Source organism: Sceloporus undulatus, chromosome 1 (assembly GCF_019175285.1).
Source record: "Sceloporus undulatus isolate JIND9_A2432 ecotype Alabama chromosome 1, SceUnd_v1.1, whole genome shotgun sequence".
NCBI classification, from domain to species: Eukaryota; Metazoa; Chordata; class Lepidosauria; order Squamata; family Phrynosomatidae; genus Sceloporus; species Sceloporus undulatus.
Window position 1 is genome coordinate 55151610 of NC_056522.1, and position 20876 is coordinate 55172485.

At 39.4% G+C, this 20876-nt stretch overlaps 1 protein-coding gene across 1 annotated transcript in view; it reads right to left on the reverse strand.

Moving 5' to 3' along the window:
• The window catches only part of CMTR1 (cap methyltransferase 1), an 88662-nt gene that overhangs the window by 51018 nt on the left and 16768 nt on the right, over positions 1-20876 (reverse strand). The window contains 3 exon segments of the mRNA XM_042479030.1: positions 11182-11386; positions 16787-16894; positions 17233-17322. Coding sequence (XP_042334964.1) covers positions 11182-11386; positions 16787-16894; positions 17233-17322 — 403 coding nt within the window.

A 20876-nucleotide genomic window follows, 5' to 3' on the forward strand; every position in this document is an offset into this window, starting at 1 on the left:
GGAGGCTGAATAACAACTAAATATAATAATAACAACAATAATAAATTTATTTATAACCTTTATAACATACAAATAAAACATAGCTAATGGTATTATTTGCAGCACTAATCATACAGGAACTCTCAATCAAAGCATCCCCATTGACAGATGACCATCCAGCCTCTCCTTAGAGACCTCCAAAGGAGGAGACTCCGCTGCGCTCCGAAGGAATGTGTTCCACTGTCAAACAGCCTTTACTGTCAGGAAGTTCCTCCTAATGTTGAAGTGGAATCTCTTTTCCTGTAACCACGCCTGGCAGATTTCGAGTGGAGTGGGCCCTGGAGGCCCTAGAGATTCCTGGAAAGAACATATTAATCAAATCCGTCAATAATCAAAGCTGCAAAAGTCAAAGGGGCAAATGTGGAGGGCCAACCATACACAAATCCATAGAAGTTAGAACTACTAACTTGTGAGTAACTATCAGATCTCAGAGCCCGATGCTATATGTTTCAGAGGCTGGCCCCACTTCTCCAATCCTCAGGGAAAGGGGGAGGAAGCTGAGGGTGAGAGAACTGTCTTGAAAGATGTGCCCAGGCTTTTCTTTTTTAAATAGCACACCCTGTGCAATCTTGGTGGTTGATGCTTATTGTGTTTAATGGGTATTACTAGGGGCTGCCTTTTGTAACATTCACATCACCACAGTCTGCATCCTGTCATATTGTAAGATGTTCCCTACACACATCTTAGGCTTTGGCCTTGAAATCTCAAGACATGCTATAGTCGACCTGGCAACCCTACTCACAGGGGTATACTTCAGGGTAGAGTTGTACAGAATTCAACTTTGAGTGCTAGATGTGCATTATTTCACTACAATTGCAATCCCAAGTGAACAGATTCAGATACAAATTGCATCAAAACCAGTAGGACTTAACTCTCAAGAAGACACAGGTTAAGTATAGCAATAGCAAATACATTTCTATACCACTTATTAGTGCACTTAAGCACCCCCTAAGCGGTTTACAATGTGTAAGCTAATTGTCCCCAACAAGCTAGGTACTCATTTTAGCAATCTTGGAAGGATGCAAGGCTGAGTTGACCCTGAGCTCCTGGATGGGATTGCACTCACAACCTTGTGGTTTACAAGTGAGTGGCTGCAATACAGGCATTAACCATTGTGCCGTCGGGGTTCCTTAAGTAGCAGTTGCCAATCTTCTATCTATCTCTTATAAATTAGATCAACAGTGTTATTTCCAAATCGCATATAATCAGGATATGAGAGAGAATTTAGCCTTAGTGTATAGAAAAAACACATTCACACCCTGGAAATCTTGGACAGATCCATTCATCTTACTTCACAGAGGATACTCTGCTTCTGATAACCTGATGGTTATACTACTGTAGTGTGTTGCCCATGTGAGTTTTCTTGAAGGCAGGAAGTTTAACCCTGAATGTGTGCCTTGCTGGGAATGTATCTCACCAGTTCTGAGAGGTCTGGCTTGGTTTTGACTTTTGAATCCCTTCATGGCTTGGAACCATCATGGAGTTTCAAGCCATGAAGAGGTTCAAAAGTCAAAACCAATCCAGAGCCTGCTCCTCTGCCCCTGTCCCTGTATTCAGATCTTTCACTGACATCCTCCTTAGGCTGTCCCTGCTAATACAGACATCATTGTGGACATCAAAGAAGAGGTGGGGTTGGTCCATGGCTTCAAAGTTGTGAAAAACGTTTGTCAAACTGGCCCATCAAAGTCCAGCTTTATTAAATTTTAGGCAACTTGGTTGAAATGTTTTTATTCTCTCAAGCATTTTGATTTTTCCTTCAGCTATATGAGACATTTCCCAGTCTACAGTGTTACTATTTTGAATAGTACTGTGTATTTTTTGTTGATACTATAGTTGGTTAGGGAGTCCCAAAAACAACATCTCAGGCTCAGCCAAATTGATCACCAACAATGGCCCACCCTGGCCTCGCACCGGGAGGCATGGAGACACACTATCCACAATGCTGCAGCCTTTTTTTGAAAGCTCACGCTGAACGAGTCTCGAAGAGAAACGACAATGCAGAAAGAACCACAACCCGAAAACATCAGCCAAGGAGACTTTCTGCTGTGCTTTCTGCAACTGGACTTGTTTATCTCAGATTGGCCTTTTCAATTATCAACGCACTTGTAGAAAGCATGGGATGAGTCCTTCCTGAATCTTCGTTTGCGAAGTAAAGCCAGAGAAAGTTGGTTATTACAATCAATCCTAGACACTTTTAGTATAGTTTAAATATCCACCAGCATAGTTATGTTGGCTCTTACTACTTGGAAATGATGCCACATTTTTTATCACATCTATTATGCAATAATTGATTTACTCTCTACCTCTCAGTCAAAAGTTAAAAAGGTGTATGTGATTGAGAACACTGACCGCATGGAGGGGCACAACCTTTGAGAAAGTATAATTGTTTGTGTAAAATCTTTTAGCCAACCACAGTTGTGAAGACACACCCAACTAAAGGTGGTGGCAGGTTTGGGTGTGCAACGCCGGTACCCTGGTGAGATCAAACTCTTCTACCCAAAAAGGCTCTGATGCTGAATGTAAAGTTCAAAAAAGGGGGAAGTCTAATTTAAAGAACAAAAATAAAGTTTTCTCCTCCCCAGCTCTAGATAAAAGATACTTTACAGTTTGAGTTTCAGCAATCTTCAGGGTGTCATCTTTCTGGGTCTGATGTTGGTTTGCTCTCCTCTCTCAATGGAGCTGGTGCAGGGTCTTTCAGCTCCTGAATTCCTTTATTCACTTGCTGTTGGTAACTAAAATGGCTAAGGTGTAAGAAATGCCCTTTCCGGCTGCCTGGGCCTGTTTGTCACCAAAAGACAGTTCTCTGTCTGCTCATAGCAAAGACTGCTCCAAACTAAAAAGCCTCTAGCTAAAGCAGAGCATGCTGGGTAAGGGCAAACCAAACCTGGAAAAAATGCAGGGGATCCTATAGCTCCTCCCACAACTAATATAATGAATTTTCCTACACTAAAATATTCTATGGCCTGAACCAACATGAAAGAAAATGCAGGGGGAGATTAAAACAGTCCTGGCAGGTCATCACAATAGTGGTAAAACAGGAATCTGGCACAAGATTTTTAAGTTGACCAGGCAGGCCCAGCTCCATCAGGGCTAGCCTGGAAGAAGAAGCGCCCTCCCTCCAGTCCCTCTGCCTTGGTCCAGGCCTCAGAGGGAAAGAAGAACTGCTGGACCTGATCCCCTTCCCCCTCACCATTCCCTTCTCCTTTTGTGTCGTGTCTTTTAGATTGTAAGCCTGAGGGCAAGGAACCGTCTATTATCCCCTCTGTTGTAAGTCGCCCAGATTCCCAGTGATTGGGTGGCATATAAATAAATCCTATTATTATTATTATTATTATTATTATTATTATTATTATTATTATTATTATGTGTACTGTAAACCATTCGGCATTTTATAGAAGGCAGTATACAAATATTTTACAGAATAAAGTTAAAAAGTAAAGGAACAGACAACTGAATTTGCAGGGAGGAACATTCATGTACACAAAACAAGAAATTAGAAAATAAATCTATGAGGAAGTAAGAGTGGAGATGATTGGGGCTATTAATGGGTGAGAAATTGTTCTTCCTGTAGAAAGAGAAATGGACTGAATCTTTGCCACCTTTTCTATGAACTAACAGCCATATCTTTGTTCTTTTTTTGCATTTCCTGAATAGGTCCACACCTTAAAATGCATCCCAGCCCTTAGAAGAAACAATTGTGAAGGACCATAAACAGCTTCAATCCAATACCATAAGACCGAAAATATTATCTTACAAAAGATTCTTAAGTTTTTAAAGACAATTAGTTTGGTTCCCATCATGTCAGTTTCTAAGACGGTTTTGTGAATCATTTAAGATAATACTCATCTTCCAGTAGGGCAGGATTCCTCATGCAGCTGAAGAAATCATATGGATTTCATAGTTTTATCAGTATCTTTCCCTTTAAATTTTCTTCCCCTATTTATTATCTAGGAATGATCTAACAACACTTCTAGCAACTAACAACATAATCCAATACATCGAATTGTACAATAAAAGAGAACAGAAATGAAAACACTGGTTAACACAATGCATAAAAGCACAATATGTAAAAGGTGTGAATAAACAGAAGGCTCTTCACCTAGTGCTAGACAAGAAAGAGCAATGAAAAATATTGCTTCATGAAAGGAACTAGTTAGGAGTGCTTCCAACTCTCCTTCTGAACAGAGGAAAGAGACCATAATCTGAGAGTGCGCTATAAAACTCTTTTTAAAAATAAACTTAAATGTTTAAAAAGCTGAATCTGGAATGTACAATCTCACAAACCTGGAAAAAAAAAGGTACAGTGCCAGGTAAGGTTACCTGGAAAATGTATTGCAATCAAATCGTTACAACTGGGAAAGCCCTGTCAACATGTCCCCACCTGTTTCAATTCTAACTGTGAGGACCTAAAGGAGAACCTCAAGAGCCTTAGCAGCCAAACAAACTCATCTGGCAAGTCCTAGACAAAGTCTAGTTTTATAATCCAGCAAAATATGGAATATAGCTAAATCGAACTCAATGAAACTGTAGTGATACTTCTAGTGCTCAAGTGAGTATGTGAGGCAATCACTCCCCCCACCCAAAAAAAAGACAAGACACCAAAAACATGAAGGTAGAGTGCATCCCCATTTTGTATCACATTATTGCCCCATGAATGCTACAGTTGAACTTGCAACATGGGCCAGTTCTTGAAGATGGCAAAATCTGGAGTTTGCCATTGGCTCAAGGTCAGCTTTCTGACCACAATATAAGTTTCTTATCCTCTTTCTCTTGAAGATGGATTACTTAAGTAAATGAATGGATATAGGCTTGATGACATTAGAAGAGTGTCTCTCCCTGTGTGCTCTCCCCACATATCTTAAGAGGTTGCCCAGGGATGGATCCACTGAGAAGGGGGATGGTGGAGAAGACACAGCTGTTAGCTCAACTAGAGGCAACTCTGTAAGATCAATGGGGAGAGTCAATAGTGGGAGCCCTTAGAATGTCAGAGCAAACTATAGTCCTGAGCTATAAGTACTTGTTTCAGTATGCCCCTCCTTTCTCTTGGTTCTTTTTCTAGGCCCTGGAAAGAATCAAAACTTTGCTGCTAACATGCTTATAGTTCCACTTGAGGAATTCTAGATGGAATGACTTCTCTTCAGTGATAGAGAGTAGTGGGATCAATATCCTTTAACAAAAGCTGAAAATCATTAGAAGGGGTGTATTTTGGAACCGTTCATATTAACAGATATACTTTAGCACGAGCTTTCATGGATTGCAGGTCACTCCCTCAGAAGTATAGAATATGACATTTAAACTGCAAGTATATAGGCAATCTGAAGGCACATACATGCACACACATATAAACAATTACATTTGTGGAGCTAGAAACAATGAAAAAATGGATATAGAAAATGACAACTGTACCATGAGCTGTGTTGATAGTGTAACTGTTATTGTCTGTTTTCCATTTCACTTTAATGCCCTCCACAACCTTACACTTGTGTGTGGCTTACTGCTCTCCATGCATTTGAGGGACCATAATCCACAAAAGCTTGTGATAGAATCAACCTGTTAGCCTTAAAAGGTGCCATAAGACTTTTTAAAATTATTTTTTAAATTTTGTTATGCTAAAATAAACAAGTACTTCTTCAGAAATTATAAGATGACGGTGTATATAACAAAATAGAGATGTACAACATGAGTAAGCATCTGACAAATGAAGTCTCTGTAATCCAGGAATGAACAACTACCAGGGGCTGGGAGACTGCACTGGATGCTCATGGGAACATAAAGGGTTGTATTCCTCCATTATCACTCACATTAATATTTTTGTCCCCAAATATCCAGTGGTATCCTTCCAAAGCTCAGGGGGTTACTGGCCATTTTATCATATTTTTTACCCCCTTCACTTGTTCTCCTTTTGGGAGGGGGGGGCTTTTTTCAAAGCAGGAACTGACATGCTCTGGTCACTTTCTGTTTTGAAGGCAGGCTGAAGAGAGGCTTCTACAGGCGGTAACTGGGTTTGGGGAGGACCAAATGCCCCCAAAATTCAGGTGACTAATGGTAATTTGGGGTCAAAAAAAGTCACTCCTCCATTAATACTGTTTAGCAGACACAAAAGGCCCATAGACCACACTTTTCCTACCTGCACTCTAATCTATGTGCTCTGGAGAGGGGCATTTATCTCTTCTACAAAAAAAATGCCAGTTTGGTATCTGAATGTTTAACACCCTGACACACTGCAAAACAAATGCTAGCACTATAAGCAACCCACACAGAAATGGGAAATACAGACTTCCATATTTTCTCACAGCAAGTCCATAATTTTAAAGAACTGTTGCACTAGAAAAACACTTAAAGAGAGGTCACATTAAGATCACTGCATGTGCCAATTCATAAGAAAGTTTAATAGGACAAACAAATTGTTTTACCTACAAATCACTAAAGGGTTTCCATGTTGATTCCCAGAGCAGCTTTTTGGCCATTCTTTGGTTCAAAGGGGCTGCTTCACTCATTACCATGTTCACCAGAACAGAAAACCAAAATGTGCACTGCTACTTGTGACAAGGAGTATCTATTTCACTACATGTGCATAATGTACACAAAGCAAAACAAACATCTCCAGTTGTCACATAACAGTATTCATATAACTGTTCTATGCCAAAGTTGTATCACCATGTAAGGAACAATAATGGGAAAGCAAAATAAAACAGACATTTTTCATAGTTGCCAAATAGTTGCAATCAAGTAGAACTACTGTACATGCACCACTGTATCTACAGAAGTTCAACAAGAAAAGCATTTAACTCCTCCTAAAGTCCTCTTCCAGGAGACCCAAGTCAGAAGGCAGACTTTATAAGCAGGCATTTTTGGTAGGAAAAACACTTTCCACTTTTTCAGAATTTTTTAAAAAAAAGCACTATTATGTAATTTATAATAAAACTTAACACAGGATATTATACTACAATCCAAACCTGGATCAAAGACACTATGTGCCCTCATATCTGGTTTATCAGTTTCAGACAACTGTACTATCAATACCTTCTGGGTTGGGTGTTCACATAAGTATGCTTGTGATAATGTTTACTGACACTATTTTACCCAGTAATTAGAGTTTGAAATTTCTAGCATTAAAGTAAAAAAAGTGGCAGTTAGATCCAACAACAGAGAAAGAGGGAGGGAGAGAGACAGAACTGGGAATATCTACATATTTCTTTCCTTAGAAACATGAGAAATGGACAGTAGCTCATGAAATGCAACAACAGACAAATAAATGGGTTTTTCTTCCCTTTATATAACTTGTACCTTTTAAATAAATAAAAATATTAGTAACTACCTCTACTCACACTAAGCCAAACAAAAAGGCTTAGTCAGCTACTTGCTAGTTTGAAAATAAAGCTCCTGAAACTGAACCTGGTTTCTGGAAAATTTAGACCAGGCAACATTCTGTTAACACTGACACTTGTGTCACGGCCACTTTCTATTTGTTGGAGTCTGATTCTCCAATTTCAGCTGTTCCACAAGCAAAAGTCCCCTTCTTTCCACCTATTCCATAAAACACTGCTAGTTTTGACTACCTTTGTTCCATTTCAGCAATAGCACTTAAAGAAAAACTGATTAAGATGCTCTTATGGATCTTAAGGTAGGTAAATTAAACCTTGAAAATTATCTCCAAACATTTTCAAAAATTGGTAACAGCTGTGCAATTCTAGACTGAAAATCCTTAGTGTGAAGCTGGCAATACTAAACCTATTAAAAGGGGAAGAGGTTATTCAACTAAGTAGTGTATTATTACCCAAATTAATAATAGCAAGCACAGAAACGGAAGTTTGGTCATCATGACTCTAGTGAGAAAAGTGAATTGGAGTCATATAACTTTCAGCCATGTGCTGGAGATGAGGATAGAATACATCCACTTAAGAAAAGGGCCATGACACAATGTAAAATTCCATCTCTTTTGTTTGAAGAGTCTGACACTTTTGTTCGAAGTGTCTGATCCTTTCTCCCTGAAAACAGTTTGAGCAAATTCTCCACAGTTACAAAGGTGCAGCACAGATGCTTCAGATGATATGATGGTTATCAGAGTCCTCCTCTGAATCATCACTTTCATAGCTGCTTATTGACATGATGGAGTGTGTGGATGTAATACTACTGGTCTCACTGTCTAATGCTGAGGTATCAGTACTGCTCTCGCTGTCTGAGGAAGACATGAGACTACTGCTTTCACATTCTGGTGCTGGGGTCTCCGGAACAGCCTGTTTCCCTGAAATTAAAATAAACACAAACAGAGTGGGGGGGGGGGAATTCTGAAAAAAATATTTGCATAATTTTGGCTAATTTAAAAAAAACCAAAACAACCCATAACATCTTAACAGAAGAATTAGCTTATAAAGTTAAGTTATACATCCTCAAATAATCCAGTGGCATATGAACTGCCAGTCCATAATTATTTCAGGGTAAGACACAAAGACTTCACATAACTGAGCAGAGGATTTCACTTTGAGTCTTTCAAAGCAAAGTCCAACAATTGATCTAACCAGTGAACAGAGTATATATTTAATTACTGAAATCTGTTTTAACATTTCCTCTTACATTTTTACGACAGAAAACACAATGGTAAACTTTAAAAAATAAAGTAAGTCATCTAGATGGTGGTCCTATTTCCTTTATTTTTTGTGTAAATGCAATTATCTGATGGAGATGAAACCAACTAGCTTTTAATGTCTCTAAATCTAAAGTTAATTTATCAATTGTTTTTGGTCTCCATTACGAAAAAGGTTTCGACCAAAATATAAACCTTGAATATATTAGAGGAATAGAAAGATTTGTAGGCAGGTAAGGGGCAAATAGAAAAGGGTTTTGGTGCAAGAACTTGCTTCCATCTTGATATTTTCACTGATGTTTGTAGCCATAGGTTTTTAATATGATAAATACACACTTTTAATAAATAAATAAATAAATAAATAAATAAATAAATAAATAAATAAGTTCCACTGATTCAGTTGATGAACATAAAAATTAATCCTAAGGATCAACTTCTGGGTTTATTTCACAACCACCCCATAACTGGGAGGGATGAAATACAGAATTCTTGGTGCCAGGATTTTCCCTTTAAATCTGGGGGTATTTTTTATACGAAGGTTCACACAGTAACTCAGATGGTCTTGGAGAGTATGCTATAGTTTTGTTAAATCCACACTCACTACCAATCCAGCCTAATATGCAGGAAGACCCAGCTGCGAGACAAATCATGCCACATTTTCTAAGTGTACCTTTAACACAGAGCATGCAGATTCAATAAATACAATGGTCCCTTCCCTCACAAAACAGCATCCATAACAAGCCACAGCTGTTTCAAAATGGCAGCTGCTACAACCATCTCTGCACACTTTCAGACAAACAGACTTTGAAGACTTTCTCCTTCATTATGCTTTATCAGCTACATTTTTCTTTACAGAACTTTATTTTGAATGCTCTTGTGCTCAAACCCTCTTCTTTTTCAAACTTTTGTCTATCAAGCTTTTCTTTTTTTTAGTGACTACTCTGTCCAATCAGCAAGTACATTTCGATACTGCATATCAGTGCACTTAAGTACTTTCTAAGTGGTTTACAAAGGGCAAGCTAATTGCCCCCCAACAAGCTGGGTACTCATTTTAGCAACCTTGGAAGGATGCAAGCCTGAGTCGAGCTTGACCCCCGCAACCTTATAATTTGTGAGTGAGTGGCTGCAGTAAACGCATTTAACCACAGCACCACCAGGGCTCTTTAAACTTAAACTCTAAAACAGTGATGGCAAACCTTTTTAGTTCGCCGTGCCAGGGGTGGAGCTTCCGCCCTCCAGGGGTGGGGCCAAGTGCCAGAGGTGGGGTGTCCACCCTCCAGGGGGCAGGGCTTTCCCCCACGCCCTTTCCCGGACTCTAGCTGTCTCAGAGAGACAGCTAGTAGTTGAGGGAAATTGGGGGAGGGGTGAGAGGTGCAGAGTCAGCTGGGGACCAGTAAGGGCCCGTCGGGGGGGAGGAGCAAAGGGTCCGCAGGCCCTGCTCCTCTCCTGGGGGCTTTGCCAGACCTGAGGTGTCCTCCGATGGACACCTCAGGTCTGGCAAAGCTCCGTGGGCAGGAGGATGAGGCTGCCCACCTTTCTTCCTCGGACCTTTCCTCCACATGAACGGGCTCCATGGAGCCCTTTCACGTGGAGGAAAGGGAAGCCGAGGAGGAAAGGATTGGGCAGGCGTCCCAATCCTTTCTTCCTCTGACCTTTCCTCGGTGCAAACGGGCTCCAAGGAGCCCTTTCACATGGAGGAGAGGGAAGCTGAGAAGGGAGCTGGGCACACGTCCCAGTCCCTTTCTCTTCGTACCTTTCTTCCGCGCGAACGGGCTTCAAGGAGCCCTTTCACGCGGAGGAAAGGGAGGCCGAGGGGAAGGGAGCTGGGCACACATCCCAGTCCCCTTCTCTTCGGTCTTTTCATCCGCACGAATGGGCTCCAAGGAGTCCTTTCATGTGGAAGAAAGGGAGTCTGAGGGGAAGGGGGCTGGGAGGAGGAGCCAGATGCGCGTGCCTCTGTCTTCTTCTCCTGGGCGCCATTTTCTGGCTTCCTGCTGTCTCAGAGAGAGGCCCGAAAATGTCAGGGAGGAGGCAGAACGGGCACACGCGTGCTCGTTCTGCCTTCTCCCTTGTCCTGTGCCTGTCGAAATGGCGTCGCGTGCCATAGGTTCGCCATCACGGCTCTAAAACTTTTTAGACTCAGCTGGAGCTGATTTGTTTTGTCCCTAGAAAACCAGCTGTTTGACTCTCACTGTCACTTTCACCACATGAAATATCTTCCTCAACACAAACTCCAATGATACTCAGAGACATGCTGTGCAGTATAAGTTTGAGGCTGCCTCTTTGCTTGCCACCAACAAGGCAGAACATTGAAGGCTCATAAGCAAAGCCCTTCCTCTTCTTTTTCACAAACTGAACATATTTTCTCTCACTTGAACATATGATCTGATGAGTGGATACATAAATTAATATACAGAAGATAAATTATTTTCTTTGTTTTTGGTACTCTGCAAGAGCCATTTCACCCACCCCTGATCTAAACATTTCTTTTCAGTCACTGTCTTAAGCAGGTGACAATGAAAGTGAAAATCCCTAAGAATGGAAGACCCACCTCTCACCTTTTCGTTCTTGGATGAGGGACAGGCGATGTTGCTTCGTCTCATCATCCACATTTTCCACCATTCTGTCAATACAGTTGTCCAGAACTAATGACCGTGTCTTGGATGTTATAATGCCTCTACATATTGGGCATTCCAGCCTACGTTTCATCCATTCATTGATGCAATAGGAGCAGAAACTGTGTGCACAGTTTAGAGTAACAGCCTGTAAAGCAAAGATACAGCTCTATAACAGCCGGCTTCAGTTCCATCTTGGGAAGAAGAAAACCATATCAACTGAATCAATATTTGTGTGTTTTCTCATTTATCACAGAAGATGGTAAGAGGTATAGAATAGACCTTTGATATCCGCTGGGATTTGGTTCCAGGATACCCACCCCCGGTGGATAACAAAATGCTCAAGTACCATTAAATACAATGGCATGGTTAAATGGTATCTCTTATAGAAAAAGGCAAAATCAAGGTTTACTTATTGAATTTTATATTTTTTTATATATATTTTCAAACTGTTAATGGTTGAATCTGTGCATAAAAATCCATGGATACAGGGGCCAACTATATTTCTCTACCTGGAAAGCAGGACACTTATTTATAAAAAGGCTTAATGCTTGAGGGCAGACGTTCATCAAGTGCTGGAAATGATAGTTCCGATGTTATAGACAGAACTGGCAGAATAGTACAGGATCTCAACAGTGGGAGGAAAAAAAACTTTAATAATCAGACAGTGGAAATGAGCCATGGTACAGTATTAGATGTCTAATAAAATGCATAGACATCTTAAAGCTAATCTAATACCATCTAGTACAATGGATAATGAAATGAACAAGGGAATTCCAGAAGAAAATCAGCATGCACTTTATTGACAACAGCAAAACATTTGATTGCGCAGATCACGAAAAGCTATGGCTTGCTCTAAGAGGAATGGATGTGCCACTTCACCTGATTGTCTTGATGTGTAACCTATACTCAGAAAAAGAGGCTGCAGTCAGAACTCAATGGGAGAAACAGAATGGTACCCAATCAGTAAAGGAGTAAGGCAAGGAAGCATTCTCTCATCCTATTTGTTCAACATCTTTGTAAAAAATATCATATGCAAAGCAGGCTTAGACTCAGAGGCAGAAGATGTGAAGATTGGAGGAAGAAACATTAACAACCTGAGATATGTAACCGACACCATACTACTAGCAGAAAATAACAAAGTCCTGGAACAATTACTAAAGTCAAAGAAGAAAGTGCTAAGATAGGCTTAATGCTGAATATATATATATACAGTATATATATATATATATATATATATATATATATATATATATATAATGACCATGGAAGAACTACAGGAATTCATCCTAGATATAAAGAGAAAATTGAAATAGTCAAAGAATCCCCATACCTTGGATCAAACACTGATCAGAATGGAGACTGCAGTCAAGTAATCAGAAGAGACTAGGGCCCTGAACAAAAGGGAAAAAAGAAGCAGCTTCCAGCTGCTTTGGAGGTGTGGTGTTCAAACAGCCCACTCTTGCAGCAGGCTGTGCAGTCAGCACGGCCCCAACCCGCTTGTGGTCAGAGTGGACTTGGGCTGCTCTTTCACACCCATCTGCTCTGGCTGTAGGATTGGGAAAGGCAGCTATGAAAGAACAAGACAAGATCTAAAGTGCATAGACATAACACTGAATACTAAAGTTAGGATCATCCAAGCCACTGTATTTCCCCATCGCCATGTACAGATGTGAGAGCTGGACAGTAAAGAAAGCAGATAAAAAGAAAATCAACTCATTTGAGAAGTGATGCTGGAGAAGAGTGCTGAGAGTACTGTGGACAGCCAAAAAGACCAACAAATGGGTCCTAGAGCATATAAAGTCTGAACTCTCCCTGGAAACCAGGATGACTAAATTGAGGGTGATATATTTTGGACACACCATGAGAATGAAAGACTCATTAGGAAAGCCAATGATGCTAGGAAATGTGAAAGGCAGAGAAAGAGAAGAAGACCACAAGCCAGATGGCTAGACTCAGTTAGAGAGACCACAGGCCTGAGCCTTCAAGACCTGAATAGATAGGTACATGATAGGGGGGCTTTTAGATGTCTTGTCCAGTGTTGCCATAAGTCAAGGTCAACTTGAAGGCAGCTAACAACAACAATATTAGCTGTCTCTACACTAATTCACAAAATATGGAAGATAAACAAAATAAACTTGAACTCCTAACACAAAGCAAATATGATATAACAGCCATCATTGAAATGATTATAATTAGATTGCAAAGATGTTGAACAAATAGGATGAGAGAATGCATCTTTGCCTGACTCCTTTACTGATTGGGAACCATTCTGTTTCTCCGATTCAGTTCTGACTGCAACCTCTTGTATTGTCTTGTATAATCTACTTCAGAGAAATGGATCAAACAGGAAAGGAGGATAGGCATTATATTTACACCAGGATCACCTAAATCCTGGAGGCCAGGTTGAAAGCATATAGGGGAAATTAAGGGAGAGAAACAATAGTGATGTCATTGTGAGGGCCTACTACAGGCCTCCCCCCCCCCCCCAAGCCAGATTGAGGACTTGGATGATGCCTTTTTGGAACAGATGGCCATACATTCAGGAAGAAGAAATGTAGTAGTAATGGAGGATTTCAACTATCTGATAGTTACTGGAAGTCAGACTCTGCCAAAAATTTAAGGTCCAACAAATTCCTCACTTGCCTTGCAGACAATTTCATTGTCCAGAAGGCAAAAGAGGCAACAATGGGATCAACTATTTTAGATCTAATCCCAGCCAGCAGTGAATACCTAGTTAATGGGGTGGAAATGGTGTGATTCTTAAGTGGCAGTGACTTCCATATCCATGGATTCTGCGTCCACAGATTCAACCAACCACAGCTCAAAAATATTTTTTATAAATTCCAGAAAACAAACCTTGCTGTTTGCCATTTTATATAAAAGACACTATTTTATTACACCATTGTATCTATAAATAATAATAATAATAAAAATTTTATTTATATCCCGCCCTTCCTGCAATCAGGGCGGCTTACAACAGAGATTAAAACAATACATACAATACAAAAGATTAAAATACCAATACATCAAACATTCAGTAAAAATAACAGACAGAAAAGCCCCATAGCCCAACCTCTTGGCCACGAAAGAGGAGGGAGGCCCACAGGATTTTATTCGGGGAATGCCTGTTGAAACAGGAAGGTTTTCAGATCCTTCCTGAATTGGGCCAGGGTGGTAGTCGAGCGGAGCTCAGTGGGCAGCGTATTCCAAAGGGCTGGGGCAGCCGTGGAGAATGTCCTCCGTGTGGTGGAGGCTAACCTAGCCCCAGGCACCTTCAGTAATTGCTGCCCAGACGTTCTGAGGGTGCGAGGCGGAATGTACGGGGAGAGGCGGTCCTTTAGGTATCCTGGGCCCAAGCCATTTAGGGCTTTATAGGTGATCACCAACACCTTATATTGAGCTCGGAAGCGGATGGGCAGCCAATGGAGGTCTTTCAAAACCGGTGTTATATGGCTGGTCCTGGGAGCCTCTAATGAGACTTGAGCAGCCATGGATTTTTGTATCCATGAGAGGGTCCTGGATATTCTTGCAATCAAGTAAATGAAATACGGGCTAGACCATGCAACTATTAGGTGGATTTGTAATTGGTTGACTGACTGAACCCAAAAGTTTATCACCAATGGCTCTTCTTCATCCTGGAGAGAAGTGACCAATGGGTTGCTAACAGGGTTCTGTCCTGGGCCCAGTGCTATTCAACATCTTTATACATGACTTAGATGATGGAATAAAGGGTATGCTTATAAAATCTGCAAATGACACCAAATTAGGAGGAGTACTGTAGCTAATAAACCAGAAGACAGAATCAGAATTCAAAATAACCTTAACAGATTAGTGAGCTGGGCCAAACCTAACAAAATGAATTTCAGCAGAGAGAAATGTAAGGTACTAGTCTCAGGGAGAAAAAATTGAAATCCACAGATATAGGATGGGTGACACCTGGCTTATCAAGAATATGGACAAACTGAAATATGTTCAGAGGAGGATGACCAGAATAGTAAAATGGTCTAAAAATCATGCCCTATGAGGGGCATCTTAGGGAGAAGGATATGTTTGGCTTGGTAAAAAGAAGGCTAAGAATGGACATGATAGCCATTTTTAAATATTTGAAAGAGTGTCATACTGGAGCAAGGTTGTCAAACTACACATAAACACTGGGAAGAACTTTCTGATAGTAAGCACTGTTCAACAGTGGAACACACTCCCTAGAGAGTGGTGGAATTTCCTTCTTCAGAGATTTTTAGAAAAAAGCTGGATAGCTATCTGTTGGGGATGCTTTGATTGTGTGTTCCTGCATGGCAGGGGGTTGGATTGGATGGCTGTTAAAGTCTCTTCCAACTCTATGATTCTATGATTGTACACTGAATGGTTCAGCCCACATATGGCTAGTTTAAAAGGTTACTTTTTATTAATTTGTATAAAATGGACTTTATTGATTTTGGGCATATTTATGTTATACTAGAATTCATATCCTGCCTCATTTTCAGAGGTTTCAAAGCTGTACACACCAAAAAAAAAATCAAAATATTAAAAATATTTCATATAGCACAGCATAAAATCAATTTAATTCATAAACTCAGTTTTAAAAAGAAAACACAAGGCAATCATCAAGAAGAGGGAAAAGGCCTCTTAGAAAAGGTAGACCACTAAAGGGACAAGGGAACAGGGCCAACTTTATCTGGAAAATAACAATACAAGTGCCAAGGTCTATGTATTTGCACATGCACATGCATCAACATTTTCATTTGACTGTTACAGGGAATGCTTCGATATACCCTTGAAGTTCTATTTTGTGTTTTAGTTTCAATTTTTTTTTAAAAATCCAACCAAATTCTATTGTTTCTCTCTCTCTACACTATCGGAAAAAATAAACAAACAGAGTTGTACTCTACTGCTCTTTAATGTTTGGCAAGCTAGCTGACCCCACGTTTGTCACCTCTCCTTTTATATAATGTTTATGTTTATATTAAGATCCATTCTTTAGGGGATTTTTAATGCATTGCTATTTTACGTAGCAAATGAGAGACACAGTACTGCCATTCCTACTCATATTGCCTGACAACAGCCCGTATTTTAGTCAAATCCAAACAGCAATTACACTCTGCATGATTACAGATGGGCTCCCCATTCTATAGACAAATCCATCTGGCTCTAGGAGTCTGAATGGAAGAGTTCCTTTTGTTTCTGGAAGGCATAACAATTCAGATCAGGGAAGGAGAGGTGGTTTTCACCAATTCTCAAATCTCTATATAATGGGATATGGCATATTCAATGCAAAATCCCATTTAGTTCCAAAGTGTTCTCCAACCCTCTGGAACAGATTTCTTATGAAATAGGAGAAAACAGGTAACAATCACGTATGTTCAAGAGCAGAAGGTTCATGCTAAGAACACACACACAAAAACCATAGATCCAACTCATTGAAATCTCATAAATAAAACAGGGTTAAGTAAATTTAAAACTGATTTGGGACCAAATTCAGTCAGGCATTCGTGCTATTCATGTTGATTTTTTTCCCATTCAAACAAAACTATATTGCTTATTTTACCTCTATAAAGTATTCAGAGCAAACTGTACATTGTAACTCATTTTCCAGTACATCATTCATTTGGCTCAGTGCCTCGTCCTTTTGAGCTCTTGCCTTCTCTTTCTCCTCCTGTAGCCCAAAAGAAAAAGATAAACACAACATAAATAACTGTTAACAACCAATTATGTATTGGACATAAGGCATATTTTTTTAATGATACAAACTCATTTTACTCTGCATTCCCAAACAAAAGAATTGTTCTGAAGCTCCAGATTAAAATTTATCCTACCAACCATATCGCCCTGAAAATAGAAGGGTAGTGTGAAGGTGGCTTGCCCTCTACTTCTGTAAAGGAAGAGATGGGCTTCCTTTCTATGCTGAACAACTACTTAAAAAGACAAAAGCTTTGCAATAATGTCTGAACCATCAACGTCTTCCACTGTGTTTTATCTTATTACTGTTCATACCTTGGTCTCTTTCAGTTCCCTATCCTTGGCTTTAATGATTTCTTCAAAATCCTTCTTACTACGGTTCAGTTCTTCCATCAGAGCATGATGCTGAGAAATCAGAATCCAAAGAAAAATTCTCATTAACAGACCAGTTAAGATTTATTATATTCTACATATCTGTGCAAATGTGTCATCTCATAGCACAAATGTAATTTAATGATTCCTCCAAATAAATGAGAAGTTGTACTTACCGTGAAGAGTCATTCTTGGATGGCAGGATAAGCAATCCACTGATATCTTGGGTTTTATCCCATGCACCATCCACAAAGCAAGAGTCATCTTTTTTAAAAAAAGACTTCTAATCATCTTTGACAGTTTATTTAACCAGCCACCTTATCCTGCTGTCTATAGACTTCTTATTTACCTAATGTTGTATCTTGTATATCAGTTTGATATACAATTTCCTTACTGTAAATGCTGTTTCCATCCCCTTCTTGCAACAAATTAGTATTCCAAGTTAGGGAGGGTGTGGATTACCTATCCTGTCATCCCAGAATGACTCTTCACAGTAAGTACAACTTCTCGGCAGCATAAGTAATTCACTGATATCTTGGGATTTGAACAAGTCCTTGTATATTGGGTGGGTTTCCATTTAATTACATATGTACTATGTATCCGAATGCTGCTTGAGCCAATTTGAACTTATCTATTTTATAATGCTTAATGAATGTACTTGGTTTTTCCACCCTGCTGCTTCACAGATGTCATGTAGTGAAGTAGATACTGAATATGCTTTTGTAGTGACCATAGCTTTAGTAGAATGTGGTGATACATTCTGTGGCCTTGGTTTTCTCTCCAAATCATAGCACGTTAAGATACATACTTTTATCCACCTTCCCAATGTTGTCTTAGATGTTTTATGACCCAATGAACATGGATTAAATGATATAAATAATGATTCAGTTTTTCTGATTGATTCTATTCTTTTCTTATAGATCACTATGGACATTTTGAGATCTAATGTGTGCCACTGTTTTTCCTTTTGATGTGTAGGATTAGGACAAAAAGTAGGAAAGTTAATATTCTTGTTATAACTGTGCTTTCCAATACACTTAGGTAAAAAGGAAGCATCCAATGACAGTACTAGCCTGTCCTATTCAAACCTGCAAAATTAGGTTGTACTGACAAGGCTGCCAATTCTGATATTCTTCTGGCTGATGTTATTGCCACCAAGAAACATACTTTAAAAGATAAATGTTTTAAATAAGAAGTCTGCATTAGTTCAAAAGGAGCTTTTATTCATCTGTTTAATATTATATGCAAGTCCCAAGACGAAAATCTATGAACGGTTGGGAACATTGTTATAGTTGCACCCTTTATGAATCTTTGAATATGCTCATTTGATGCTAAAGTACCATTTCCAAATTTCAAGATCACTGATAAAACTGCAATTTGTCTTTTCAGTGTGTTTGGCCTTAGACTCTTATTTATAACTTCTTGAAGGAAACGTAAAACATGTTGCAATTTTATATTTTTGAAATCTACTTTTTCACTATTGCACCAGTTAATAAACACCTTCTATGTACAGTTATATATGCTCTGAGTTGTTATCCTTCTCTTCCAACTCTATGATTCTATGATTCAAAGCCAAAATGGTATCAATTACAGTGCGCCTGCGTCATATGCGGGCGCGCATTATGCAACTTCCAACATATGCTGGAAGTGGCGGCGAAGATGCAGGAAAAAGCAATGGCACGCGCAACTATGGCACACGCCACCACGCACCATAAGCCTCATTGGTTTTAATGGGGCTCGAGCATACGTGGAATTTCCCTTATGGGGGGTGGGCGGAACGGATCCCCTGCATAAGGGAAGGGACCACTGTACTTGAGTTGTATACCTACATCGCTGTAACTTCATCCTCTCAGTTCTCATGCAGTCAGATTTAACCATGCTGGGTTCAAGTGCAATACTGGATCTTGTGTCAGTAAATCTGGCCTCTCCCTTAGTTTCATTGGTCAGTTTATTTACAGTCTTTTTAGTAATGTCCTTTTTGGTAATACCATGGCATTCTTGGCCAATCTGGTGCTATGAGAAGTACATGAGCTTTCTCCATTTGTAGTTTGTTGAGTACTTTTTGTATTGTCTTCCCTGGAGGGAAAGCATACAATAAACCTGTTGGCCAATGACTGTTCAACATATTTATCCCCTCCACATTGTGATCTTTCTCTATTGAAAAATTCTTTTGAACCTTGTGATTTTTCCTGGAGGCAAATAAATCTATTTTGAATGGACCAAAAACTTTCATCAACCTGTTGAATTCCTCTGAGTGTAGCATTCATTCCCCAAGATGAACCTGATGTCGACTCAGATAATCTGCTTTCGTGTTTAATGTTCCTTTCAAATACATGGCTTGTATTAATTTTAAATTCTTCTCTTCCCAAATCAATACAGTGTACTCTGGAGAACATAAAAGCAGCAAATGATGCTCTCAATGCCACTGCTACACTATCATGTGCACGTCTCAAGGATGCATCCACACTTTTTTCATCTATTTCTTTCAGTGTGCTATCCTCTTTTCGTGGCACTATGGCTCGAGACAAGGTACATCAATTAAGGGTATCTTAAACCTTTCCATTGTGTCTCTATCTAGGGCTGCCACTCTATCAAATATATATAGCTTATGAGAAAGACCCACAAGTTTTTTGGGGTATACTGATGATCTCCATTCCAGTTCAGTTAAATCTATGAATATTTCTGGCATTGGTATAATTTCATTTTGTACAGTTTGCTTTTTAATTACTGATGCTAATTTTGATTGATTATTTTTAGTTTCTTTGATATGGTCTTCATATAATCCTAATGTTATTAAGACTCTCTTTAACAAATTTTTAAATTTATCAATTTGAAATAATCTGTCAGTCACCACTATGTCTTCCTGTTCTAAATATGATGAAGCGTAATCATCCATGTTATCTTGATGTTCTTCATCTTCTGTGTTATCATCATTTGAATCATTTATAGTGTCTTCAATATGTTTTGTCTTTTTATGCATTTTGCTGGAATATCTTCTTCCATCCTATCACCAAGAGTGTCATCTACTTGTCTTTTTCTATTCTGAATATTATTCACATCACCTGTTATGTGTTTCTCTACAGATTTACTATTTATTGTTAGTATATGTTTTTCCTTACCATTGTTATTACCTTGACTAACACTAATAATACAGATGTGCTCATATTTTTAATAATATTTAATATTTCTGAATTATTACTAATGGATTATTTATTTCAGAAGTGCCAGGTTCTGAATAAGCCATATTTCAAATTTCTCTGGCTGATTATATGCGGAATCCATGGACTGCTGAGTTACAGCTCATTCTGGCATATCTCTTATTAAATTTATTAATGAATAAATTATTTCTTTCTGCACTTTATTTTCAGCATTGACTGCATCCAATGATTTCACTGGTGAGAGACCATTATTTTCTGCCACATTTTTAGACTTTGTGGACTTATTACTACCAGAGCTTATTTTCACATTTTTTCTTCTTCTTTAGGGGAGGATCTGCGATTGCTGTCACCTGTGACTCCTCCTTCTCTCCCAAACAATCTCTGCCTCTTTGCTGTCTGCAGCTGTGGAGAGCAAGGCAACATGCCGGT